Below are 25,400 nucleotides of genomic sequence, written 5' to 3'. Positions count from 1 at the left end.
ATCAACTCTTATTGGAGGCCCTGTATCGTTGACCACGGGGGTGTTACGCTTAAACATACCGGCCGCTGGCTTTGTGACCATGTCGCAGATGATAATTGTCGATCTCGGTCCCGTGCAACAATTTCTTGGAACTTTCGTGTACATCCCTGGTCATGGGGATTTGCCTGGGCGAATATCACGCGCATCCTGCCTGTCATCAAGCGCCAACGCCAACGGACTGAGTGGTTTCATGCCCAATTTGTTTTCCACGTCCTATCACAGTGCCTTTAAATTAAAGCACGTATCTAAACCTCGGTCCGTAATTCTCGACCCCCTCGTCATCATTGCCATCGGTAGCTACGTTTCCGTCATACTTTTCAGCTAGACGCTTGTTCTCCCAAGCCAAAAGTATTCTCAGAACCACAGCAAGAAGAGCGACAAAGAACATAAATGCGGCACAGATACCATGGCCTTTGACGTAATCTGGCCGTTCATTTTGCGGATACACTCTAGTTCCCAGAAGTGGTCCGCATTGTCCCAACAGATTGATAATAACCACCCCGACTCCCCGTCGCTCGTCACTGCCTTGATTATTCACGACCCAGGGGAGAATGTTTGCGATGGTCGGGAAAACTCCCGCTGCAGCGAGATAGACGCCAGCATAACGAACCGCAGTTGTCGATGCCGCAGCAAGCATGATGTATCCAGCGCCACCTAGCAATGCCATCAATATGACCACAACACCGCGCTGCTGCGTTCGATCAGCGATGTAAGTGGTCGTGATTGTTACAAGGAACGAGAGAAAATACGGCGGAGCAGAAAGACCTTGTGCGTCCAAGCCGGAGAAACCTGGACACCAGACCGGACATGTTAACCCCAGCTTGCCAGCCTGCATTGCGGAGGAGGGAGGTTCAATGTTACGTACCCATGTCTTTTAAAATGGTTGGCAAGAAAACTGGCAATGATGAGTACGAAACATTGCATGAGAAATACATGAGGGCAGTCAGCCAAGCTTTTGCATCGAGCAAGATGGCAAACGTTTCCTGCCAGTTGAAGGATCCCACCCGACTCCCTTTTCCAACTTGCTTTATTTGGCGTGCCAAAGCAACCCGCTTCTCGTCCTCGGTTAGGAACCATGCTTCATGGGCGCTGTTGGGCATAGCAAAGTAGGACACAACGGCCATGACCAAGACTGGAGCACCTTCGACGAGAAACAAAAGACGCCAAGCAGCAAGTTTGGAATGTCCTGATGTGATGCCATAAGCCAAGGCACCCGCAAAACAAGTCGCTAAGGGAGCCGCGGAGAAGAAGATGCCTATACGTAGCCCCAGTTCATCGCGCAGGTAGAAAAACGACAGGAGATAGATGGCACCGGGGCCATATCCAGCTTCGAATGCCGCCAGAAAGAAGCGACAAGCCATCATTCCGGCCCAGGACTGAGTGCCGGCTTGCGCTGTAGCGGCAATACCCCAGCCGAGCACAAGTATCGCAATCCATATTCGTGTGGGCAAGATCTTGAATACAATAATGAGAGGCTCAAATAGGATATAGGCGATGTAGAATATGGTAAGAAGCCAATCGTACTTGTCGCTATCTAGCCCAAGGTCATCCTCCATACCGGCAATTCGAGCATTGCTGAGTGCGCTGTCAGTAATCCTGTCCAAGACTTAAGAAAGACGTTCATCGTTACCCAATATTTGACCTATCCAAAAAAGCAAGCAAGACTGCCGTGACTCGGCTATTAGAATACAGCTTCCCAAGATTTTAAACACCGTCATACACACTTACAAAGAAAACACAGCAGCAGCAACACATGTGTGTCAATTTTTCTCCTCACTCTGGTTTCAATGTCAGCATTGAGAGATTGGTGGGACGCCACACGATCATCTGCCTGCGCCTCTGCCGTCGAGGCATTCCCTGCTGAGGGAGCGGCTCCAGCTTCTTCTGCCATGGTCAAGACTCAAGAACGTCTTTAAGTGCTCACCAACTTCTCTGCTTATATCGCACGGGAAAGCGATTTGGTTGCTTGCCGGTCTAATCACGGCCGGAAAAAGAGACAAAAAAAAGCTGAATGGTGCCTCAACTTCCATCCGAGCAGATCACATTGTGATCGTCGGCAAATACTGCCGAGAGGGGGCAAGGGGGCATCGGGTCGGTCTAATGTCGGCTATGTCTTCACTACCATGACTACCGTGGGGAGAAAGATTAGTCTATGGTCTGGTGCTCCCAAAGCAAAAATTCGGCACTAATTGTAGCACCGCGTAATATTGGAACTCCCGGCTTATTGTCTGAGACAAACTACCCAAGCACCTGCTGGTTGCTGATGGTGGGTCTTAGGAGGCATGACGCTATTCCAGAATCTAAAGCTGCGGAAACTCTGCCGTCTGGCGAGGCAAGCCGATACGACCATCTTGGTAAATCCGAAGTAGCTGGCTGGATGGTCGTGGTTTGCTTATCTGCTCAACGGCCTCGTTGCATGAGATCTTTCCGGCTGCCCAGAACTTGTTGTACGAACATTTGCCCTTCCGTACCCCTGATCGACACTCGGCTTCTGTGAACCTAGGCTTTGAGTTTAGCTTGGTCTATTGGCATTGCTGGCCGACCAAGCCAAGTTTTACAGTAAATCACCATGTGCAGACGACATTCCCTGTGCCAAAGACTTATTTAGCCCACCTCCATACTTCATGCATGAATTCATTAGTGTATGTAGAATTGCAGTAAACAGTAGGAGATGTCTCGTGCTCGTACCAAGACAGAGACGATAAAATCTGGCACAAATACTTAGTCAAGATCTGCCCTGTATACTTTACGTGTCAAGAAAATATCAAGAAGAGTTCGCTCCATGTCAGCAGCAAAAGGTGAGACCACAAGGTGAAGCCGACGACGTCACCAAGTGACGAGCTACTTTATCCTCTTGGAGCTATGATCGACAAATATTATACCAGAAAGATGACACTAATTGTCGCAGGAAGCGTGGGCCAGTTCGCATCTTACAGGAGAGTTGCAATTCCACCACTCCCTGGCCTGGGAAAGTTGTATTCTACGAAGCTCCGACCCGCAGAAACGTATTTTGTAATCATGCTAAAGTATTTTTGCGGATCAGTCTAGTAAAAGCGCCTTCTTGGCGGCTTACCTACGAAGCAAGTTGCGTCAGTGTACGAGAGGATCGCACTTGTCAAATAGATTCACTCACAAAAGAGACATTTCGCTGTTGCTTCATCGGCAGCCTCGGGTATATAAGAGAGCCATACCTTGCCATACATGACCTTGACTTGTTGCTTGAGCCGAACTCCTCAAACCCTTCCCCTCTCCGCTATTAGACTCATACAATGACCATCTCGAATTCAATTATTCTTACGCTCGCCTTGGGCTACACCGTCCAGGCAGGCATCACAGTCGTCTGGCAAGGTGGTAGTTGTGCCAATCCAACCGGTCCAACTATTGACATCAGTCCAGAGGGAGTCAATACCTGCACACTTTACAACTTCTTCCCCAATAACGATCCCCGTGGCCATATTACCGTCACTACCAGCGGCGGTCCTAACGGTCTTGCTATTTTTCAGCTACCACAGAGCCAAGAGGACCAACACATTCAGTGTGGTTCTTTGCAAGGCATCTTTCACCAGTCGGGATGCTATGATTCTGTTACCCCAGCGCTTGATGTCGTCACGGCTGAGTGTGACCAAACCGGCTGTAACAACTTGGCGGGTATTCCGTCTGGCAAGCTAGTTGCCTCTATTTCGTCTATTCCCGCCAAGAAAGCAAAGCGAAACAGGCAAGATAGCTTCACAGCTCGTCGGAGAGACTCTTGCAGCGGGTCTACAACTGTTACTTGCGATGACTGCGTTACCTGTCTGGCTCAGGGTGCTCGAGTCTCGCCGTTTATTAACTGCCCTGGCCAAGGGAACTCTTGCGCTATTCAGCTATCTCACTCCGTGACAGTTACTGATTCCTTCAGTATGTCTGTTGGTGCTGCCGACGTATTCACAGCATCGGTAGATGTCTCTCACTCTATTGCTGTGACGAATGGTGATTCTGAAACTTTCACGGTCAGCCCTGGGCAAGCAGGATTTGTCCAGTATGAACCACTCGCCCAGTGCGGAACCAAAACTGTACATAATGGTGACGGTTCCGTCTGCGCACAAGCCAAAGGGACTTTTATCCTTGACAACCAGGGAGCTGGCGGTCAATTATCCTTTGTTCGGTCAAACTAGAGCGGCAAAACATTGGCTGCATGCTCTTCTCTCCTTGGTTGTTGTCTCACAATTTGAGTATCATTTGCCAGCGGCACAATCAACAGGAAATAAGTGACCGGCATTTAGACTATCGTTAGAAAGAACTCTTTGATATAAATGCAAATAGACCCAAAGTTTGAACATCGAAATATCATGGCTAAACTGCGCACGTGTGTCTTTCGCGGCTGTTGTACTTTGCCTGCGCTCCGGACGATAAACTACGTATCTCAAAGAACAAAGTATCCAAGCCGCTTGGTGGCTCTGTCATAAATCGTATTGCTTCATCAATTGCTGGGATTATCAGTCGGTAGAGCCGTGACGGTTTGAGCATCACGCAGATCTTTCCCGCCTGGGTCGATACTCCCGGTCTCCACGGACAGACATATGGGACTGTAGTGATCTTTCCCACAAGCCGTGCCTCTTGATCTGCTGGGAGTTGGGAGCCTAATTTGTTGACCTTTACTCCCGGTTACGGTTCGTCCACGTCGTAATGCGTTGTGACCCGAGATCCAATGCCATAGACCCGGATAGCATCATAGAGACATACGAAGTTGTCACGCGACGCTTGATTAACCTACACGAATAGCCATTTAAGAGATTTTAAAACGCCTTAAGCTCCACCTGACAAGTCAGTGAGAGAATCCTTCTCTAATTTCCGAAAGAGGCTTCTCTCTACCATGCGACCCTACACATTTAGTGAATTTGCAAAGTGGAAAACAATCTGTCCATGCTACTATATATCCTCTTGGGTTCTAAATAGTTTATAATATCCAAAGTCGCCCACTGTTACACAACGTACGCCAAGCTCCATCTCGCTCTGGCTGACCTACAGACTAAATATTCCACTTCGCTTCTTTCCGTGAGGATACACAATGAGAGCGGACATAAATAAACCGACAGAGATCCCAATTGCAGTTTGAATCATTCCATATCCCAATGCGGTCAATGAGTTTGAGTTTGTCAATTGTTTACTTGCACTGGAAGTGGTGGAATTATGCTTGATTTGCTCCGAGAAGTCAAGGCCGGAAATGATGGACCCAGAGGACGCCAGGCCAGAGGGTACTAGTGTGAAGATGCCAGGAATAATGATTGCGGCAGCGTGTCCATGCCAAATACGGCTGTAAAGATTCGCCATTAACCCAATTGTGAATGCACCCACCGTGTTTGCGACTTGGTTGGGGCCCAGCTTCGTGGTGCTGAAATAGTTGGTCACGTATCCGCATACCCCTAATCCTACAGTGACGGGCAGTTGTTTCAACTTTGACTGGTTCGTAAGCGCAGCGAATAAGCAGAATAGAGCGACGAACGGAAAGTGCTGAACATATTTACTTCCATAAGCAGCTTCAAGGCTGTTTGCTGGGCATTCGGTTTGCGTTGTCGCATTCGGGTCCATGAGTCCATAGATGGTCGTTCCGACAGTCACTCCGTAACCCAAAAACAGAGAGTAGATGATCGTATATACCAATCTTATCGATCCGGCATTCATCTGATGGGACTGCAACTCGAGGCTACTACTCAAGACTGCAAAACCGGGAAGGATCATGGCGATTGCTGATTGTGCGATAGCTGAAAAACAAAAGAGATACTCTCCATTGTGCTTAATGCTTCCAAACGCCCGTGCTAAAAATGACGTCAAAATAGCTGCTGACACCTCCAAAACATTGGCATAGGTTGATGACGCCGGAGCGATGACTTGCTGCATGAACCCGACAAGTATTCCAAGCACAAAAATAATCGGCAGATCAATGGGACGAGCAGAAAATGCATAAGGGCCGACTGCAACGCTTGCAAGTCCCATGAAGAGTATCACAAGCCATCTGTTGTACCGGGGGGCAGATTTCATGATTTCGTCTAACTCTTCCGTGGCTTGCTCAAGGGGAATCAGGTCGTGAACAACGTTCTTGTACACATTGTGTGTGGCGGCTAGCCGAGATAAATCCAATCCTTGAACAACTCGGATGATCTTGACATCGGCAGTTCTCGTGAGAACATCATCAAACGACATGAACATGCAGCCGGGGATGTACAAAAACTGCGCCTTAATATCTAAGACACTGGCGGTCATTGTCATGTACTCCTCTAGACGATGTGTCGGCGCCCCATACATCATTAACGTACGACATAGCTGCATGATGTACTGCTGTCTGGCAAGTAGATTGGCGATGTGTTTTGTCAATTTTGCCTGTCTGTTATGCTTTGGCTGTTTTTTTCGGTCCCATGGTGTTGGTGTTGACGCGCGTTCGGCGAGGTGCTGCTGACTGTTGTACCATTTGATATTGGGTCTATTATTTTTACTTTTCTTGGGTACCCCGGCGGCTTCTGTTTCTGACTCTGTCACGTCATGGTCTGGCGTTTGAGTGCCATCAGTGAGAGAATATCTGCTCTCTGACGCTGGATAGTCCGCATAAGAGCGAAGTAATTGTGATAGAATGCTGCCGTCCACTGGGGTGCCCATTCGTTCGCCATCCGGTGTTGAAACAGCAGTCGAAGTACCAGACTGGGCTTGTTTACCTCCTTTTCTTCTTGCCAATTGCCTGGGATTGAGCTGATTTACCAGCATGCTAGCATGCGTGTGGTGATTTGCAGGGGCAGAGCCATCTTCCACGTCGAGACGTTGGCGAGCGTTGAAGCTGGTCAAGTCGTCAGTCGCTCCATACCATTCTGGCGATATAGAAGCATTCAAGCCATCACCTCCTTGCGAGCCGTGACGACCCATCAGAGCTTCCACTACAGTAGAGAGTTGGTTCCTCCACCATGTTCCTAGAGAGCCTGCACCATTATCCTTGGTTGTTTTGTCATACCGAGATTCGGGACTTGTGTTGGGTGGTGTGCTTCCGTAGCTGAACGCGACATCATTCTCATTTGTAAGATCCATCAATCAAGGTCGGTTTCCCCTGTTGTAATACTTCCCGATCACAGTCGTCAAGATTTCGTTGCGAGGTGTCCGGGCCACGGTGAGGCGAGATTCCAAGCACCGATAGAGTGTCCGAATGGATTCCTTTTCTGAGCGGTCTGATAACGACGCTGAATGAAGGGAAGGACTCTCCGGCCGATTAAGCGCAATACTCATGTAGAGTTGGACGGATATTGCAGACACAATTGCCCGAGTTGGGAAACGAAATTTTCTGCCAAGAGAGTTCCACCAACACCACGGGTACAGCGGCATTACGCAGACATGGAGCCTTTTAGGTGTGAATAAGGGCAAGCTTCCGCACGTTCCGAGGCTTCAACTGCGGGTTCCTGGCCCGTCTTTGGTGGTGGGCTTTAACAACTTGTTCGGTACTCGTGCCGAAACTTGCAGCATCACGACTTTCCCTGGTCTGGTACGAATCGGCGATGTCTTCAGGGAAGCCACCAACCCCCCGCGTCAATGTCCGGTCAGTGTCTCCACTAGCCGCATGATGTGAAAGTTCCTTTTGCGTAGTCTCTAGAGGCTGTCCAACTCATCGTGAGACCAAAGACAGAATGGGCACACATACTATTGAGTCTAGTGTGCAAAGTCGAATGCATCCCAACACCCGAGACTGATAAGCCATGGACTGATTAGAGCCATGATGGGACAACCTGCCACCTTGGCCGCCGACTTCATATTCGCTAGACCATGTCAATGGCCTGATATTTACAGGTACTCGCAGGCAATCCCCGCAAACCCCACAGCCCATCATAAGAACTTGAGCGTCCATACCTAATCTGACATTGATTGGCGTTGACTTGACGTCACTCAAGTTTCAAGAGCTGCTTTTGTCGCCTGGACTTTCGGCAAGCTGGCTTATTAACGTCCGATTGCAGCTCACGTAGTTGCCAACACACCCGTCCTCTGTTGGATATTCCGCGGACATTTAGAGCAGGATCTTGGTTTAGAGTGGAAGAGGAATTAATTCTTGATTGACTAGCGGGAGTCTGTCTAATGGTTCAACTAAAATGCAAGGACTCAACAACGACTCGTTATTGACTGGCGCTTAGACTGGACCCTAGACTCTGACTATTTCGGCTTAGTGCTCTAAAGACACCAAAGGTTAGCTGTGCTTGTCGTTAATGACAGAAAACACGGAATCAGCATTAGTACGACCCCATGGGGGCAAGTACCATAATTAAGCAGCTACTACTTAAAGGTCAATGCAACCTGACCAGTGCGATCCGTACTAGAACCACAAGTTACTTTGAAGTTCAAGATCTTTGCTTGGGTTGAGCAATAAGTGTGACGCTTGTAATGAAGCTCAATTCCTCTAGTTATAGAATTAACGATTTAAGAAACTACTTTCAGTGTCTCGCTAAAGGATAGCTTTTGAGGTTGCTCAGGGTGTTCCGCAACCTCATCACCATAGTTCAAATGAGCCTTTAACTTGTAATCGTCGGGAACAGCAAGAAACTTCTTAATAGCAGCTTCCACTGGTGGTATAGCGTTGAGATGCTGCAAATTTGCGCCAAGTCCTTCTAGCTCTAGAGCGGTCCATACAAGAATCTGGTGCATACCGTTGGCATGGTCGGAAAATTCAGGAAACATGTGTGCGGCCGACTTATGTGTCTCGCCCGATTCCTTAATCGTATTTTGTGACTCCCAGAAGACGACCTGATCACTAATTAGCTTCACAGGCATACATCTGCGCCAACACTATGCGTTAGACTTTACTCACAGATCCATATGCACCTTTAAAGCCTTCAAATCTGGGGCTCATGGCGTTCCATACATCCTCGCTAATACTCTTGAGCACGGGTTGGGCAGCCGTGATAATGCTATCCCAAAGCTGTTTGTGTTTTGGCCCGGTCACTAAAGTGATACGAACGGGTTGAGTATTGTATGAGGATGGAGCGAAAGAGAGGACCTTTTCAATAATCTCCCTGACACGTTCATCAGAGGCGCTGCTTGTTCCCTTAAGCTGGTAAACGGTGCGGCGGTAACTGGCGGCGGCGAGCCACTGATCCGCGCCAATATTTGCAATAGAGCCCATTCTGGAAACAGATCTATACACGCCAATTGTAGAGCTTGAAGCGACAGTATACGTGGAAAGTTGAATCGTGAATACAAACCCAGACAACTACAAGCTATGTAACTGTGCTGTCCTATATACTACTTTGCGGTCTTAGATTGTGATATGTTTCCTACTTGCTAAGAAGCTTACCGACCATAGCATTCAAGCTTTAAGAGATCCTTGGTAAGCATTGGTAATCTGTTGCAATATGTTACATGTCTCATGTTTAGCATAGGAATCCGTCAATTATTAATTCTTTACCGACAGAGGTTGTGGATTGAGGGTTAGCATGAGTATACTTCTAAGAGGGCCGATTGGTCGCCATAAAAACTAGAAACTCATGGCAACCGAAAGCTCAAGGTTAGTGTCAACGTCTGGTTACCGCCTGTCTGTGCAGAAATGTGAGCTACACCCAAAAATAGCATACCAGAGGGAAGCATGTAATGCAAAATAAGAGCCTGCTACCTCACTGTGTGATTGCAAAACGGGGAAAGTGTATCGGGTCCAATAGGATGTTATCAACAAATGTGGCTCATGCCGCGCGGTTATTAGGAGCAGTTAAATATTCAAGCTGACAAAAGTGCCGCGCGCTTTTCTTACTAATGTGTGGTCCTTCTTCCTGTTCCCTAATTTCCTTCCACATGCCGCGCGGTATTGCGACACATATCTATAGTGGACGATTCAATGTAATTAAAACGTGTGTATAGTTTCATGCTAAGAGCCTATAGAGACTTTTTAGTAAATGTTTAGTAAAGAGTAGTATATTTCCCTTGTGAATATAAAGGCAACTAACATCTCTACATGTCATCGTTTACTTTTAAGATGAGGATTGCCAGACAGTGTTTTATTATTGGTGAGAAAGTGAAAGACAACAGTTCGCAGCAAATTACAATTACTCGTTATCACCTTGCTGTAAAAGTCTTCCTTAAAATACGAACGATGGAAACTGGGTGCACTGGATCATAACGAAGATGTACAATTGTAGGTGGAAGAAATTTAACTTGCATGCAGAGGTGCATTACTTTCACCCAGACCAGTCTGAGATTACTCGGTAACAGTGTTATGATGCGTTTGCCACTTCCCATGATACTTTGTGCGAGGCGTTGCAACTTGGTCCTGTTACCGCGCACACAGCGCATTGTACCACAATCCGGCGCAACGTTTTTGAATGTGGCCATCGGTCAGATAAGTGCAGCTCTCAAAAGTTGTTTACCATCTCGATATTTAGAGCATAAGAGAATCTAGAGATTATTTTGACGGATTATTTTACTTTATTTTCTAAGTCCTCACCATATCCTGATAACGAGACGTCGAGCTCCAGTTACAGCCCATTAAAGGGGCAGACATCAACCTGTCCAATATACCAGAGAATTCAGAGCCAGATTTTGGGTTTTATTAGAGCTTTCGAAGTCGGGGAAAACGCCAGCCCATAGCATAATAATGAGTCCCAGGAAGACTGCAAAGACAACGGTGGGCAAGTATAACCAGGAAGCTAACGGATTTTGACTCACGCCCGTTGTTAAATTTCGTCCAAGGCTCTGCTGCCACTAGAACTTGGCTGTTAACATCTGAGACTATGCCCGTTGGTGACGCAAGATCCGTTAAACGGGGATGTTGAAGCTGCACCTCTAAAAGGCTGCGGACACTGCCGCCCCTCGGTGTTATGAACCTTAACTGGGCATATGGGTCAGATACTAAGACTTTGAATACCAATTCGCACTATGCAGCGCAATAGAGCTCCCCGCGTAGTGGTGTGATCAAGTGGCGCACAACTTTGTTCATTGGTTGTCTGGCAGCCATGACGTGGTGGTTATATCATGGCGTCAAACGGTGGCGATAACCTCCAGAAGAGCACATGATGCTCTCGCAAAGCTATAAAACCCCCCAACTTTGTCTGAGCGCCCAAAATTCTCGATCATAATGCATTTCCGCAGTTTGTCTTATTGACTCTCTAACCGAAAACACAGCTGCAAACACTTTCATATATCTATCTGACGAGAATACGGTAGCAAAATGAGTGGTGCAAGACATCCACACGCGGAGACGGGTATCACGGATGAGGCTGCTATTGCAGAGCATGACCTTATTGCACGAGCCGAGGAGGAAGAGGAAAGAGTATGCACCGCATCTAGGATTTATTAACAAGATTGCAGGCTAAAGCTTGTTACTAGTTGCATCCTGATAAGCCAGCACCTGCTGTGCCTGTAGCAAATCCAGCAGCAGACCACGCCAAGCCTGAGAAGAAGGAATCGACAATGGACAAAGTGAAACACGCACTACATTTGGACAAATAAATAAATACACAAATGAATCGACTTTGAATAGGTCGAACTGATTGGACAGAATGAAGTTTGGTCTTGGGAGAGTTGAGGTATCAAATCACATTTGATGTTTCAATCAAAAGCTGGCTTATTGGGAATGCATTTTAAACGACTTGCGGGCTTCCAAATTGACCCTGAAGCAAAGAGCCCTTTAAGATCTGAATAGCCTAGCCTACCTAGGGTAATTCTTGAGTAATAATACCGTGGAATAATAGCGGGACATGAACCAATGCAGCCGCTGGAAACCTTACTCAAAAAACGTGTTGGGCTATTTATACTATGACAAGATTCCCCAGCATGCATCACCCTTAACTTCTCACAACGAGAGTAATCACACCGAATGCAGCCCCTACGAAACACGGAAAGCTGTTGATCAGCAGCAGCCTGTTATTTTTGAGAATTGCATCCTGAATTAGACTTTCGCGAAGTTATTGCACAAAAAAAAACCGAAAGAATCCAAACAATAGCTTGCTTTTGCAGGAGCCTTTGCTCCCAAAGGTGTACCCAGTGGCCTCACAATAAATTGCTTCCCGTCTACAAGAGAACATCGCCTTGTTTAGCTGACCTCGGAGTGGTATCGATGGCCAACCTCGGCACTTCTACCGGACTTTATCGCTAAATTAGGATTGTGGCGGTCGGGCTTTCATGGTCTCAGAAAGCTCCGGCTGGGGTTTCACCACCAAACTCCCCCAAAGAATTCCTTACGACTAATGCTCCCCCTCTTCGTTCATTTGTCTCGTTCAGTGTCCAGACTGTGTGGGTTGTGTGGGCCATCCGAGGTTGTCTTCAAACTCACGCCAGATCTGGAGAAGTCCCCGAACCACACCTTCAAAGCTTCGACCATTTAAGTTACTTGAGCCGGCATCAGCAACTCTGTATTACCAATCGATGATGGTGTGTCAAGGTACGGAGTAGTCAAAATGGCGAAGGTGGAGAGAGACGTCTCATTATAAAGGTCAGTGGCCAGCCGCCTCAGCAAACGGCCACATTTCTGGTGAGAAGCTCGACAGTAACTGCTGCACTCACTCTACGGACTTCTCTCAAGCAACCACGATCATCATGAAGCAAGATAATCTGTCGGTCGTGCTGGCCGAGCGGCCGACTGCAGAGATCGTCCCCGGCCAGACTTTCCACAAAAAGACAACGCCGATACCTTCACCAGCTGATCTCAAGGATGGAGAAATTCTCGTCGAAACTTTGTACCTTTCTTTGGACCCCGCCATGCGTGGGTGGCTAAATGGTAAATAACCAGACTCTTTTGATGCTTATGCCGGGCAGAATTTGGGCTTTGGAGACAACTGCTAATGACAAGTCCGTTTGCAACGTTGAAGACACTCGCTCCTACCTTCCGCCGGTCAAGATTGGCGCGGTGATGCGAGGCGCCACGGCCGCCCGGGTTATCGCATCCAAGAGTAAACGGGCGGCGGCAGGAGACTATGTCAGTGCTATGTCAGGATGGACTGAATACGCCATACTTGGAGAGGGCCAGTTTGAGCCCGCTTCGTCCTTTCCAGGTCTCAATCCCAATGAGCCCCAAGACATTCTTTCAGTACTGGGACTCACTGGTGCGACGGCGTGGTGGGGAATGACACAAATTGGCGACCCAAAGCCAGGAGAACTCGTCGTCGTCTCCGGTGCTGCTGGCGCGACAGGTAGTGTAGCTGGCCAAATCGCCAAGATCAAGGGCGCCACTGTTGTTGGAATCTGTGGATCGGACACAAAGTGCAGTTGGCTTGTTGATGAACTTGGGTTTGACATCGCGTTGAACTACAAGGATCCTGACTTCCGAGAAAAGTTCAAGTCTGCCACTAAAAATTACATCGACGTTTACTTCGACAATGGTTCGTATCTACCTGTTCCTATAGTCTGTCCACTGTATTACTAACTTGAGTCGAAAAGTTGGTGGTGACATACTCGACATGTGTCTGGCTCGAGCCAAGGAGCATTCACGATTCGTCATGTGTGGTGGTATCAGCCAGTACAACTCGGCCAACCCCGTTGGTCCCAAGAACATTTCCAAAGTCATAACTATGAGAATCAAGATGCAAGGCTTTATTGTCTTTGATCACCAGAGTCGCATCCCCGAGATTCGAAAGGAACTGTCTCAGTGGCTAGCGGAGGGCAAATTGAAGAAGACTGAGACAATTATTAAAGGCGGATTGGCGTCCGCCGAACAAGCATTGGTGGATTTATACAAAGGCGCCAACCAAGGCAAGCTCTTGGTCGAAGTCAAGAACCCCGCGACACCTGCGATAAAGCTGTAAATTATAACATTGAAGTCTTTGGGGGACGGCCATGATTGAATGATTCCATAGCGAAACTTATGCCCGAGAATTCGTCAAGTGGCCTGCCATAAGCAGCGCAAAACGCCCACAATGCCTCAAGAGAACCTAAACACAGATGTGACGATGATGTGCTCTGTCCAAAGCACAAACCCTGAACACGATTGCCGTCAAATGTGCCATGCCAGGCGGAGTTCCTATATTTCCAAATTCAGTTACAGACGTTATCTCGTATAATAGATCGACCGCAAGTTTAACCCTGACCTAGCTGGATACCAGACAGCATGATGCCACCATCGGTGCAGGACCATGTATCAGAGCATTGTCCCAATAGCGAGAACCGACAAATTCGGCCGCTCAAGCCCGGCACAAATCTTTACGCTGCTGCCAATACAACTTTGGACACGTACACCCAGCGCAAGGTCAGTAGAGTGCGCCTTACAAGCTCTTGGCCATTCATGTTGCAATTTAAAAGCCTCCCTTGCTTGCAACTCTACACCAGTCCCGTGTGCCACAATTCCTGAGGAGAAGGTCTTGTGCTAGCATCAAGGCACAGTGCCGAGCACTATTAGCACTAAGCTGGGGCTGCATATACCCGGCACGCAGCACTGGTAGGAGCAGGATGGTGACAATATTTGGTTCAATGTTGGCTACATGTACGCGGGCCAATGTGGCGGAGGGCTGGTTTCTGCCACCAACGGGACACCAAGTAGCGTTTGACGATCCAACAATCAAGTCATCCTTCATATTTGAAGTTCCCTTGTATCAGACGTAGTTGCAATGCAACACAGGTGCACTACTAACATAGGTACCCGGGTGCTTAAGTGGCCATGATCCAGCTGCAGAGTTCAAGACAGCGACACGGGCTCTGTCACTGGCAGCCGCCAAGTTACGCAACATTGAATCCTTCAAATGGCCAATACACGCTCGGGGTGGTTCGGTAGATCGACACAATTTCCCGAGTGCTGAGATACACGCAGAGTTACTGGTGACTTCTTAATCTCATAGAGCCACTTCCCGCTAGCTCATGCACCAATCCTGATTGCGTCGATAATTGATGGACACGAGAAAGTTTAAAGCAGCCACACTCATGCATTCTCAAGGTCTGGACGAGGCCCCTCAAAGGTCTCTGAAAAGCAAATTGCACGCAATGAAAAGAAAAACCTCGCACATATTCAACCCATATAAAGTCATTCAGGACAGTCTGCCAGTAGACTTTCTCGAAACTTGTCAAGGTTCTCAACTCCTACAAAGGGCCACTACAACATGGAGGCTCAATCCGATAGCCATGACATCTCAGACTTTGAAGTGATCGATTTCCCCAGTTTTTCCGAGTATTCCGAAGGCGACAAAACTCCACCAGTATCGGAGAATGATGCATTCAACCGGCTGCCAGACCTTCGGATCTCTTCTATAGAGGATGGGCATCCGCCTTGGCAGGGCCACAGGGACAAGCTCGTCGGCCTCGTAGATATGGGAAGGTAAATTACTTCAACTGCCTCGTCATTTGCTATGTACATATCCATAATCAGAAGTTGACATTCCTCTACTCGTCATAATAGCAATGGAATCCGGTTCTCGATCTCAGACCTTTCGGTAGGAATGGCTCGGATTCTCCCCCCAGTCCTAGTATACCGGTCATCAATTTCTCTATATGACTCACAATTTGATTCCGAGACTGGAGAGCAGATACCAATCCCAGTGAAAACTATAGACGCAGTGTGCGATGCACTCCAGCGTTTCATGGTGATATGCAAAGACATTGGTGTCCCTGAAAAGTATATTTACTTGGTAGCGACAGAAGCGACACGTCTCGCCAAAAACTCTTCAGAACTTCTTCATGCCATTAAATCAGCAACTGGAAAGGAGGTTGAGCTTATTGAGAAGGAGCAGGAGGGTCAAATCGGGGCGTTGGGCATTGCGAGCGGCTTCGTGACTATGGAGGGACTGGTAATGGACCTTGGGGGAGGCAGCACGCAAATCACCTGGATTATCAGCCGTCAAGGCCATATTAGGACCAGCACAAAGGGAAGTTTTAGTTTTCCATATGGAGCTGCGGCCCTCACAAAGAGACTGGATGATATCAAAAAGGGAAAAAGCACTCAGGATGCCGATCATGCGGTGGATGAACTAAGAAAGGAGATGATCAAAAACTTTGCAGATGCATACCGCCGGCTCGAGATTCCGCAGGTCATGGTAGAAGAGGCGCAGCGTGAGGGCGGATTTCGAATCTATCTGTCTGGGGGCGGATTTCGAGGCTGGGGATACCTTCTGCTCTACCTCAACCAGTCACAGGGCCAACACTATCCCATTTCAATTATCAACGGGTACACTGTCGGCAGGGAACAATTCGAAGATACAAAGACCATTGTGAGGGAATCATGTGACCTGCCCGTTTAATGAATGTCTCACTTTGTGAGCATTGTGTAAATAGCTTCAGCCAGAGTTCCTTTACGGGTTCTCTTTTTCTCCTTGTGAATAATCGCTTCATCCAAGTCGCACTCGACCTTGTTCGTGCACTCGTACCGTTACAGTTCCATAAGAAGCATCTGGCAGTACGAACAGGTTCGAATAGCCTGTCCTTCGGAAGCACTCGAGCTATCGAAGACATATACAGCCATGGACCCCCTGTACTAAAGACGAGTCTTACCAACTCACTTCAGGGCCACAAAAAGTAAGAAGGAGTAATCATATGCCTGTTGGGTCGACGGAGTCAGCAAGCAGGACGGAAAAAGCTGCAGCTAGTTATGGGAGCAAGCATAAGCACGTGTGCATCTCATCCGACTGGATCACCAAGAATTATTTAAGTGTGTCGCACTCCAATAAATAAGTACACTATTTCCATTCTAGAGTAATAGGGTTGTAATAGCAAAAGAAAAGGTATAAACACCGCCTTGTTGCCGGGATCACATGGCAACGAAAAATGTCCGAATTAGTCATATTGTCTGCCGCCTCACTACCTGCCTCCTACTTGGCACTTCATCTAGACGGTTTTGCATTGCAAAGCATGATTTGCCGTCTCCAGGTTGTAGAGCTCGGATGTAGCACAAAACCTGGCTGTGCATTGTGAGGATATATCCATTATTGTGCCCGCCTCATGCGTCGTTATTAAGTAGCGCTCGCTTTGACTACTTTGGGAGCGGTTATCGTCTGGGTCAGACTGAGCGCATTGGCATTGTTGCAACTCGCATATCCTCGAATTATTGGTCTTTCCCGTCGTCTTCAGTTCGAATGGCTTGCTGTTGATGTCGGCCGACTCCTCGTCAGCTTTTCTGTGACCACTCTCGTCAATAAGCTTTGGAGCTACGCTGGTAAAGAATTTTCGAACAGTCGGTAGCGCTGCGCAGATAATGAGCAAGTTGGCTTCTACCACCCTAGTCACAGTCGAGAAGTCAGTATCAACCACTAGGCCGCGCTTGAGAAGGAATCACTGCATACACCCAGACACTGGCCCATGTGGCCTCCCAGGTCTGGTCTGAGCTTCCGAGCATCTTTGGGAGGAGGCTAATGCGAACTATGGACGTAACTACCGTGCTAGAAGTAGTTGACGTGGTCAGTTGCTGTGGCCATAATCCATATCGATCTGATAAGCTCAGGGACTCACAGAGAGCCGAAGAGGAAGATGAAGAGCAATTCCACCTTCTGCTTCCAATGAATCCGAACCCTGAACACAATCTTCAGCGGCAGACAAAACATGACAACGTCTGAAACGATATTCATCGCGGCGATAGCAATGTAGAGAGTCGGTCGGTCAATGCAAGTCCCTATAGCCGTGATATCCCAGCTCAGCGATATTGGGTGACAGGCAAAGATAAGCGCAAAAACAAAGACAATTGTGTACCCTGACACGGAGATAAGTGTGATCCGGCTCGCTATATTAAACCATTTCTCGGGAGAGAGATGCAAGTAGAAGATTAGAAGCGAGATCTTCGCACAACTACTGCCCACGACGTAAATTGGTGCGGCAATATATGCATCCTAAGGTGGTTTCCCGTTAGTTCACGGTGGAAATGACTTGCTTGAGGACTGTTGCTCGCGGCATTGCTCCCTGAGGCGCAAGACATACCATTAAGAAATCTTCTAATTTATTGGCTGAGATTTCCGAGGCGTGGACTCCGACCGCACCTTGAGCGAACATGTCTATATGTTATACACTATTAGTATTGGGAATCAAATATCGCTTACATGAGCTGTAGACTCACGAATACATAAGGCAACCGAGACGGTGCATATGACCTTGATATTTTTCAGCATGTCTGGCGCTATCAAAGCTAAGGACGTAATCTTGACTTACCCACGCCAAAGCAAGGAGGACTGTAATATTCAGTGCACTGCATGGAGTTGTCTAGTGGGAAAAGGTAGGAAAATTCCCTGTTAAGGCGGCTACTTTTAGTTTGGGGCGCACCTACCGTCGTCTAATTGAAATTTCCCAATAATAACAAGCTTTGTATAAATCCGCTGTCCCATGAATAGCAAACTGAGAAATGAGCCTACCCCAGCGATCCAATATGCCTCGGGAACGCCTTCAGGGTGCAAACTACTAACATCCTTTGACGACACCGGGATGGAACTAGATGCATTACTCTGTGGCAGCATCTTCAGGAAAGGAGGGAATCTCAGAATTTGTGTCCAGGTGGCTGGCAAGATTTGAATGTCAGACGGTTTCTGGAGTATCGCAGTCTCATTTATACTCACGAGTAGGTCTACCAGTCTCTCAGACAGTGGCCAGGTAAGGCCTCTCAGGCTGATCCATGCCTAGCTTAAACGATGGACATCGACACTCAACTTTCCTTGACAATCAGTCATATCGCACGTCCATAATGCTGCCACACTGGGTTTGGTGTCGAATACTTCTGCTGCACCTCACCTGAGTCTTCTTTGTCTCTCCCTTGTTTTGAATACTGTAGGGAAGGAAATTAATCCATGGCGGGCGTTGGTGGATTGACGACCAGCCTGGCACGTCTCTCTGAACGAATCGTGCCACCCTTGCATTCTGGCTTGACTGCTCAAAAACGTACTTAGCGTCCACGATGGGTGTCCTCGCATCGATCGATCGCTTCCTGATTTGGAGACCAGGTCATTGAGCCCTGAGCGCTCAGGCCATTACTGTATGATACATGGCGCACTAGCCGCCTTGACAACTTGGCACCTCCCCCTACCTCCCAACACCAACTTCCTGCCATTTCAAGCTGGTGGCGCTTCAGCTGCCATAGACAGGATGTGGAACACTTGGAGGAATGGCTCCAAGCTAGCCTGCATAATAAATACCTAACACATGAGCAATCGTAGTAATATAGAAGATCAAACGACAAAGAGTCGGAAAATAAATGGTGTAAACGTAAGGGCTATCATGAGACATACTCATAACTTCGAAGACGTACATGCAATTATGTTCATAGTTGCCCCACTGGAGGACTGTCCACCGGGCGAAATCAATTTTGTGTGTTTGTAGCAGGATAAATAACCACTCTAGTCTCTTTCCCGTACTACTAAGCCCCTGTCGATTGATGGCATCGAGGAGCGGAGTCGTGGCCTGCAGGTGGCAAGACTCCCAGCGGCTTGGTAGCTGATGCTGATCGGTTTGGTATACTCATTATTTCGTGAGTCAACATTCAAGCTCATCAAGACCAACCTCTATTTCCTCGGCGACGACATTTTAAGAGTGATCGCTAAAGCTACGTCGAGTTTCGTACTATATAGCCACCGTGACTATGTTTGACATCGCCTTAAGTGAAATTTGTGCTCAGTCGCAAAGTGAAACGAATTCTCCACAATTTAGGATGAGCCAGGCGGCTGGCCTCGCGATATGAGTTAAACCCCACTTATCACGCTATTTTACCAGCAGCTTCCAATCAATAACGCCCAAGAGTGTTGTCTACAGTACTTCCCTCATTTTTGGTCCGATATGTCACCCTTGGCTTGACACGGCAGATTATGGTGCGCCACCGGACTTAGCTCCAGAAGCCATGGCAGCATTGGACGATACGGACTCCTCTTGGAGGTGCGAAAATGATGTCGTGTCGTCTACTTGTTTACCACAAGTCTTTTTATGGGTCTCCCAGTCTGCCCTTTGACAGTCTCTCAAACAGCAGGGTCTTTGTGGGCAAAGATAATTACTGAGACTAATTTCAGGACCCAATTATGTAATATGAAGTCTGTACTCGATCTTGTTACTAACGAACATTTGACAAGAAAGACAAGTCTTTGGTTTAAGGTGAGGAGGTGATGTGCGAGCAGTCGCACCAGCGGAAGAACGCCACAGGACGGCTATTTTCGCCAGCGTTTTGGCGGATATAGAACCGTATATTTCCACCACGCAGGTACAGCCTCAGGTCGCGATAGAGGCAAGGGACATAGCTCCTCTACAAGGGAGAAATTCACGTCAGAAGAGGACGATCACGCTCGCTGGATTTTGCTGGTTATAAGAGAGAGAAAAAACAAAAGCAAAGTGCTGGGAGGTACCTTGCATGGAAGTCAACAAGACTCCGAGCAGAGGCAACAAGCTTAAGTAGACTTGTATCAACGCACTTAAGTAAGCATCGTAGCAAGAACAGCTAATAAACGTAAACTATTGTACCTGCTCTATGGCTACTAGTCGCAAAATTGCCGCACTATATATGTAAAGCAAACTTGTCTAATTTATATCTAAGGCAATAATTATTGCCTTATCCTCGCCTACCTCTCAATTAAAGCTCCAAGCTGATCCTCCACCTCTCGTAGATCCTTCCGACTATCTGGCGCAAAAGCATCCTTAATGTCCTCTTGCTGCTGTCGGATAAAACTGCCTCTGTTGATAGAACAAGCAAACTTGGCGTAAATGCTGGTTGTCATGGCGTCGGCTATGAGAACTGAGAATAGCCGGAAAAAGCAATTATTTGCTTCGGACGAACGGGAAGTTTTCTAGTATTAAAAGACGACAGTCTTTAATTGTACGCACCCGAATCTCTATTCGTACGCACCCACCCACATTCAGCCACAGCAGGTCTCCGATAATGCCCCGGTTAAATTCGCTACCAGTGATGCATCCAGTATTTCCAAACTACCACTGGACTACCTACAGCGCCTGGGCGGTTGTGTGCTAACCACCGTCCCCAGGGTGACTTCCTAATCCGTTGCAACAGTAATGCTATCGCCAACCTTCTCCTTTTCCTTTCCCTTCGCAAACAATAACTCTGTTATTTTATCGTCCTCCTCCACCTCCAAAGAATAATGCTGTTCAGTTGGATTCTTCCTGTCTCCCTGTCCCTTTGCCTGTTGACGAGTAACTCGAGTTGTGATTGAAGCAGTCTTACTCCGTTTTCGCCGAGGCTGTTGTTGGTCTTGTAAGTCAGCTGCGTCTTCCTCGTCAAGGGCTGACCCTAGCTCGAATTGAGAGTAGTTGCGACGTGCTGACCTCTGTACGCCGCTTTGTGTTGACGCTTTGGGCGCAAGTTGATGATTAGGAATCGCACGTTCGCTGCCAAATGGTTCGCCATTCCGTGGCCGACCCTTAGGTATGCCCATCGGAGGACGTTGTACTTGAAGAAGAGGGTCGTCAATTTCTCGAGATCGTTTGATATACCAAAATGGATCCAAGTCTTCCTTCTTCAGTGCCTCATGTTGACGAGCTAACTCTAAGAGTTTATGCACACAAGGCAAGCCGTATTGAGCCGTAGTAGAGCCTGTACAAGTTGGCAAGGGCTTCTTAGAGACCAGGCTTGATTCCATCAGTCTGTGGATCTCGCTAAGCTGGTCTAGCGCCCAACGAGTGACGTTTAGAGGCAGCTGACCAAGCCACTCTCTTCCGGAGAACAGGTTCCGAATAGTGGTGTTCGCTTGTTGTATTTTGTCTTTATACAGCTGACGTTTATCCGCTGTCTGACTAGCTGTTGCTGCCTCAACATCAGGGAGGTCGGACCGAAGGGATAGGTGGTATGTCTTTAGAGAATGATGGTTTGACTCGGCTGGTGCTGTCGTAATCAGACCGAAGTTCCGATAATGGCGAGTATAGCAGCAGGCCCACTCTTTCTTCAAAGGCAAGTATGTGTCCTTGAGATACTTCAAAATTCGCTCTTGGTGTTCAAAGGTCTCTTGAAGTTGCCGCCATGCTTGATTGAACTCGTCCTCCGATCTGCTAAATACCATATATCTCCAGAGGAGGTACAGACCAGCCCGAGTATTTAATACTTGTTTGGGAAGAGGACCAAGTTTTATATCCTTTGTGTCTTTAACGTTAGCGTTCCCACGTTCCATCTCCTGGATATCAGCAGTATCTGCATCGTCATCATCTCCATCTATTTCTGAGTCGATGGGTTTCTTCCACCATTTCTTGATGGATAAGACCACATTACTGTTAATATGGAAAACGCAAAGCTGAAGTTGCGCGTTGGGGAAGATGTGCCGTGCCGCATCACGCAACTGATCGTCTTTGTCCGTGATAATAACCTGTGGGGGAGCGATGTTGCCCGCTCGTTGGAATCTTAATAGCTGTTGGAGGAACCACTCAAAAGTAGGAACTTGCTCGTTGTTGAGAAGACCATAGCATATTGGCATGGAAGTCTTCTCTGATGATACGGTTACAACAGTAACCAAGGGCATTTTATAGCAGTTAGTCTTATATGTCGCATCAATCTGGAGACATGACGAGAATTGTTGCCACATTTTCCCACCTTTATGATATCCCCAAGCAGCATTTCTAAAGCGGCATTCGTCCTCAATCCAGTCTAACCCCCATATCCACACATTCTTCGACTCAGAAAGCGTCCGTACAAAGTCGTTGGCAGGACCGTACCCTTGACGTTTGCTTTGGTTGACTTTCCATCGCCAGTTATAAACATCTCTCCTGCGAATAACAATCTTAGGCCACTTTTGACAGAGTTGCTTGTAAACAGACCGAGTGGAGATGGTCTTGTCACGACAAAGACCTTCCAGAAAGTTCATTTGTTCTTCCGTTAATTTTCTCCAGTGGTAGTGCTCGGCAAGATCTTGCGATGGCGCGTGGTCTCGATGAAGGGAGCTGACAACTCTCAGGGACCATTCGTAGTTATTAGCCTGGACGGATTGAACAATGACTTTGAATGGGCAGTTGGGAGCAAACTTTGTTGTATTCGTGCTCCGTATTTTGGCTATTGATTTCCTAGGGTTGTAATACCGACTCTTGTCACAGATTAGCTCATATTTTATTGTTCTAGTCTTCGCCTTATTCTTTTGACTTCGTATCGTGATAAGGCCCATCCCATTCTGAACACAAAACTCTTTGAGCTTATCAAGGAGTAACTCAAGAGATTGATAAGTTGTTGTCAGAAGAGCAGAGTCCGACGGAAAGACCGCCTCCCACGGTCGACAATTCCACTCCTTAGAGTTGTCGATCTCGTCACATTCATCGGAGTCGCTAATAGACTCATCCGCCGAATCGACAGGTAGCGTATCCTGCGGTTTAGGAACGCCTGGAGGGTGCGCCATAGCCAGTATCGGGCTAGTCTTGTCGACTGCTTATAAAGCTATTGTATTCAATCTACATCTAACTCACATGTTTCTCCCCGATTAACGGGATTTTAAGGCCATAAGTATGTGATCCTTTGAACATTGTCTAGGTCACAAGTCTAGGACTTTTTTCGAAGTCCTACCTAGGACTCAGTCGAAGACTCAGTCTCGTAAAGACTACTGGAGCGCCTTCTTCTCGCTGTTAACTGGTGGTCTGTAATCCTGGAATTTAAGGGGAATTTATTCTTATTTCAACCAGCCGTTAGTTAGTCGGTTTTCATAGTCGTGACAATAGTACGCAGTTTACATTCGATTGCTTCAATGCGCGAAGTCGGAGGACTTGTGGCTGAATTCGTGGCTGAATGTGGGGGGGTGCGCACGAATAGAGATTCGGGTGCGTACAATTAAAGTCTGTCTAAAAGACGGCTGCAGACAGAGTCTGCAGCACGAACAACAAGAAAAATGATTTTGAGAAGAAGCTTAGTTAACAATGAGTCTCATAACGTGACAACATTTGCTGGATGTGGTTTTGGAGTAATTGATTAGCCTCTTCTAGGAACCGCTCAGCCAAATCTCGTGGTGGTACGGAACCCAGATGATCCACTAGTCAGACCATAAGTTATTGTTACTCTATTTGAGCAGCCATAAGATTAACCAGTTAAAACTCACATATTGTTGTGCGCATATAGCGTTAACAAGCAGCGGGGAACAGCAGGTCGCCGCATTGGGTTCTCCCACTGTCATCTCATGGACGAATTTAGATCGAAGTATCGGAGGAAACACATATAAATAATCGAAAGTGAAGTACTGAGATATAAGTTTAGAAACCACGTCGTCCCCCGCGACGACAGTCCAAGGGTATGCTGGGACCATGATAACAGGGGTGTTGATAGATTCAATGTCTGGCTTATCCGATCCATCAGTTGAAGTGGGCGATATTTTGTCTTTTTCTGCTTCTATACCATTATTGTGGTTGTAGGAACGATGTTCATCGATTTGGTTGCCGTCGTCACCTGATCGAATGTGCATGAAAACCTCGTACTCTTCGTTTTCGGATGTGGCTTGAACACACCCGAAGGGTCTTCTTAGTTGATGGACTTCTGTCCTTAACTGTTTAGCCTCCTTATCCAATGTGGTGTACCTCTTCTTCAATGCCGAATAACGAGATTCGCCCACGTCTACATCGTAGTGGCACTCGGTACGGTTCCGGAAGCATCGATGACGGATCGGTCTCTGACCTTCGCACTGTAAATTGCTTGTCAATTAAAGGCTTCATTTACATATAATGAGGCATTCATACTTTTGCCTTCTTCCGGCGACACTGCTCGCAGGCTACAGGGTTTACGGAGCACGTAGAAAGCAACGATTTACCTTTGTCAGAGTCAGTCGACTGCGGGCTGGGATCCTTAGATCGAGCTGTGCTTGGTAGCAATCGTTGATATGCGGATCTCATCATGATAACAACAAAAGTGACTGATTGGATAGGCGGCGAGAGGGCCGCACGCTGGTTTAGTTGAGAAGGGGAGAAACGGATTGCAAGCCGGCGAATGGAGTTCATATTTATCCTACCAAGTTTCCCCATCGTCAGCTCCTCTCCACTACCAGAAGAAAACATACGCGTAGACGTGAGAACGACATGTTCATCTTAGCAGACGCAACCGGTTTCGGGGACTTCATTAAACGGAGCAGGCTGTGAAGTCAAGCACCCTAGCCGCGGATGCGGCTTTGGAGTGGTTGATTCATTGGATTTGACGGCATCTTCCGCCGCACAGATACAGAACCGCAACTAAGAGACGGTGTCGTTCAAGGTTCCTCTCACCAAGCAGCCTCTTCTTCAAGTAGCCTACCGGCCCTATTATTAGTGCCGCGGGCTGCAAGAAGACCCAAGAAATGACAACCCATGCACATGTACCGTGTGCCACAGCCTCTAAGTTGTGAGAGGTCTCACCTAATCCAGCGGTACAACCGAGTGTTGTGTTATAAAGTTGCTGCAGATTAATGAAGAGGCGCTCCCCGCCCATTCTACTGTTCGTATCAACTCGTCCTTACATTGCTCGGGCTACTCCAGGCTCGGTTGCGACACCGCGTTCTGGAAGCTATATCGAAAGACGAGGGATCTATTTTTGCAAGTTCAGCGTGTGACTACCTTAT

At 47.6% G+C, this 25,400-nt stretch overlaps 11 protein-coding genes across 11 annotated transcripts; 5 read left to right on the top strand and 6 right to left on the bottom strand.

Annotated features, from left to right (window-relative positions):
- Window positions 1-271: 271 nt before the first annotated feature.
- Window positions 272-1,930, bottom strand: VFPPC_10891 (MFS transporter; the record flags this gene model as incomplete). The annotated part of the gene is made up of 4 exons (XM_018289187.1): window positions 272-828; window positions 905-1,614; window positions 1,670-1,703; window positions 1,768-1,930. The coding sequence occupies 4 exons, from the start codon at window positions 1,928-1,930 to the stop codon at window positions 272-274; spliced, it is 1,464 nt and encodes a 487-aa protein (XP_018136550.1).
- Window positions 1,931-3,308: 1,378 nt separating this feature from the next.
- Window positions 3,309-4,193, top strand: VFPPC_14845 (hypothetical protein; the record flags this gene model as incomplete). Its single annotated transcript, XM_018292613.1, has 1 exon — window positions 3,309-4,193. The coding sequence occupies one exon, from the start codon at window positions 3,309-3,311 to the stop codon at window positions 4,191-4,193; it is 885 nt and encodes a 294-aa protein (XP_018136551.1).
- Window positions 4,194-5,040: 847 nt separating this feature from the next.
- Window positions 5,041-7,089, bottom strand: VFPPC_10892 (hypothetical protein; the record flags this gene model as incomplete). The annotated part of the gene is made up of 1 exon (XM_018289188.1): window positions 5,041-7,089. One exon carries the CDS (start codon window positions 7,087-7,089, stop codon window positions 5,041-5,043), a length of 2,049 nt encoding a protein of 682 aa, XP_018136552.1.
- A 1,371-nt stretch (window positions 7,090-8,460) lies between these two features.
- VFPPC_10893 (nitroreductase family protein) lies at window positions 8,461-9,163 on the bottom strand (the record flags this gene model as incomplete). Its single annotated transcript, XM_018289189.1, has 2 exons — window positions 8,461-8,784; window positions 8,849-9,163. 2 exons carry the CDS (start codon window positions 9,161-9,163, stop codon window positions 8,461-8,463), a joined length of 639 nt encoding a protein of 212 aa, XP_018136553.1.
- A 2,034-nt stretch (window positions 9,164-11,197) lies between these two features.
- Window positions 11,198-11,478, top strand: VFPPC_10895 (hypothetical protein; the record flags this gene model as incomplete). Its single annotated transcript, XM_018289191.1, has 2 exons — window positions 11,198-11,299; window positions 11,356-11,478. The coding sequence occupies 2 exons, from the start codon at window positions 11,198-11,200 to the stop codon at window positions 11,476-11,478; spliced, it is 225 nt and encodes a 74-aa protein (XP_018136555.1).
- A 1,086-nt stretch (window positions 11,479-12,564) lies between these two features.
- Window positions 12,565-13,769, top strand: VFPPC_10896 (NADP-dependent leukotriene B4 12-hydroxydehydrogenase; the record flags this gene model as incomplete). The annotated part of the gene is made up of 3 exons (XM_018289192.1): window positions 12,565-12,704; window positions 12,784-13,346; window positions 13,405-13,769. The coding sequence occupies 3 exons, from the start codon at window positions 12,565-12,567 to the stop codon at window positions 13,767-13,769; spliced, it is 1,068 nt and encodes a 355-aa protein (XP_018136556.1).
- A 486-nt stretch (window positions 13,770-14,255) lies between these two features.
- Window positions 14,256-14,534, bottom strand: VFPPC_17615 (hypothetical protein; the record flags this gene model as incomplete). The annotated part of the gene is made up of 1 exon (XM_022429308.1): window positions 14,256-14,534. The coding sequence occupies one exon, from the start codon at window positions 14,532-14,534 to the stop codon at window positions 14,256-14,258; it is 279 nt and encodes a 92-aa protein (XP_022285665.1).
- A 519-nt stretch (window positions 14,535-15,053) lies between these two features.
- Window positions 15,054-16,187, top strand: VFPPC_10897 (sensor of mitochondrial dysfunction Rtg2; the record flags this gene model as incomplete). Its single annotated transcript, XM_018289193.1, has 2 exons — window positions 15,054-15,268; window positions 15,350-16,187. 2 exons carry the CDS (start codon window positions 15,054-15,056, stop codon window positions 16,185-16,187), a joined length of 1,053 nt encoding a protein of 350 aa, XP_018136557.1.
- Window positions 16,188-18,252: 2,065 nt separating this feature from the next.
- VFPPC_16989 (hypothetical protein) lies at window positions 18,253-18,551 on the top strand (the record flags this gene model as incomplete). Its single annotated transcript, XM_018294741.1, has 2 exons — window positions 18,253-18,423; window positions 18,489-18,551. The coding sequence occupies 2 exons, from the start codon at window positions 18,253-18,255 to the stop codon at window positions 18,549-18,551; spliced, it is 234 nt and encodes a 77-aa protein (XP_018136558.1).
- Window positions 18,552-20,891: 2,340 nt separating this feature from the next.
- VFPPC_12174 (MULE transposase domain-containing protein) lies at window positions 20,892-23,228 on the bottom strand (the record flags this gene model as incomplete). The annotated part of the gene is made up of 1 exon (XM_022428812.1): window positions 20,892-23,228. The coding sequence occupies one exon, from the start codon at window positions 23,226-23,228 to the stop codon at window positions 20,892-20,894; it is 2,337 nt and encodes a 778-aa protein (XP_022283951.1).
- Window positions 23,229-23,801: 573 nt separating this feature from the next.
- VFPPC_15007 (C6 transcription factor) lies at window positions 23,802-24,807 on the bottom strand (the record flags this gene model as incomplete). Its single annotated transcript, XM_018292770.1, has 3 exons — window positions 23,802-23,852; window positions 23,919-24,494; window positions 24,550-24,807. 3 exons carry the CDS (start codon window positions 24,805-24,807, stop codon window positions 23,802-23,804), a joined length of 885 nt encoding a protein of 294 aa, XP_018136560.1.
- Between the last annotated feature and the right edge of the window lie 593 nt (window positions 24,808-25,400).

This window comes from Pochonia chlamydosporia, chromosome 2 (assembly GCF_001653235.2).
Source record: "Pochonia chlamydosporia 170 chromosome 2, whole genome shotgun sequence".
NCBI classification, from domain to species: Eukaryota; Fungi; Ascomycota; class Sordariomycetes; order Hypocreales; family Clavicipitaceae; genus Pochonia; species Pochonia chlamydosporia.
Note: the sequence above shows the minus strand (reverse complement) of the source record. Positions and strands in the feature narration are given on the sequence as shown.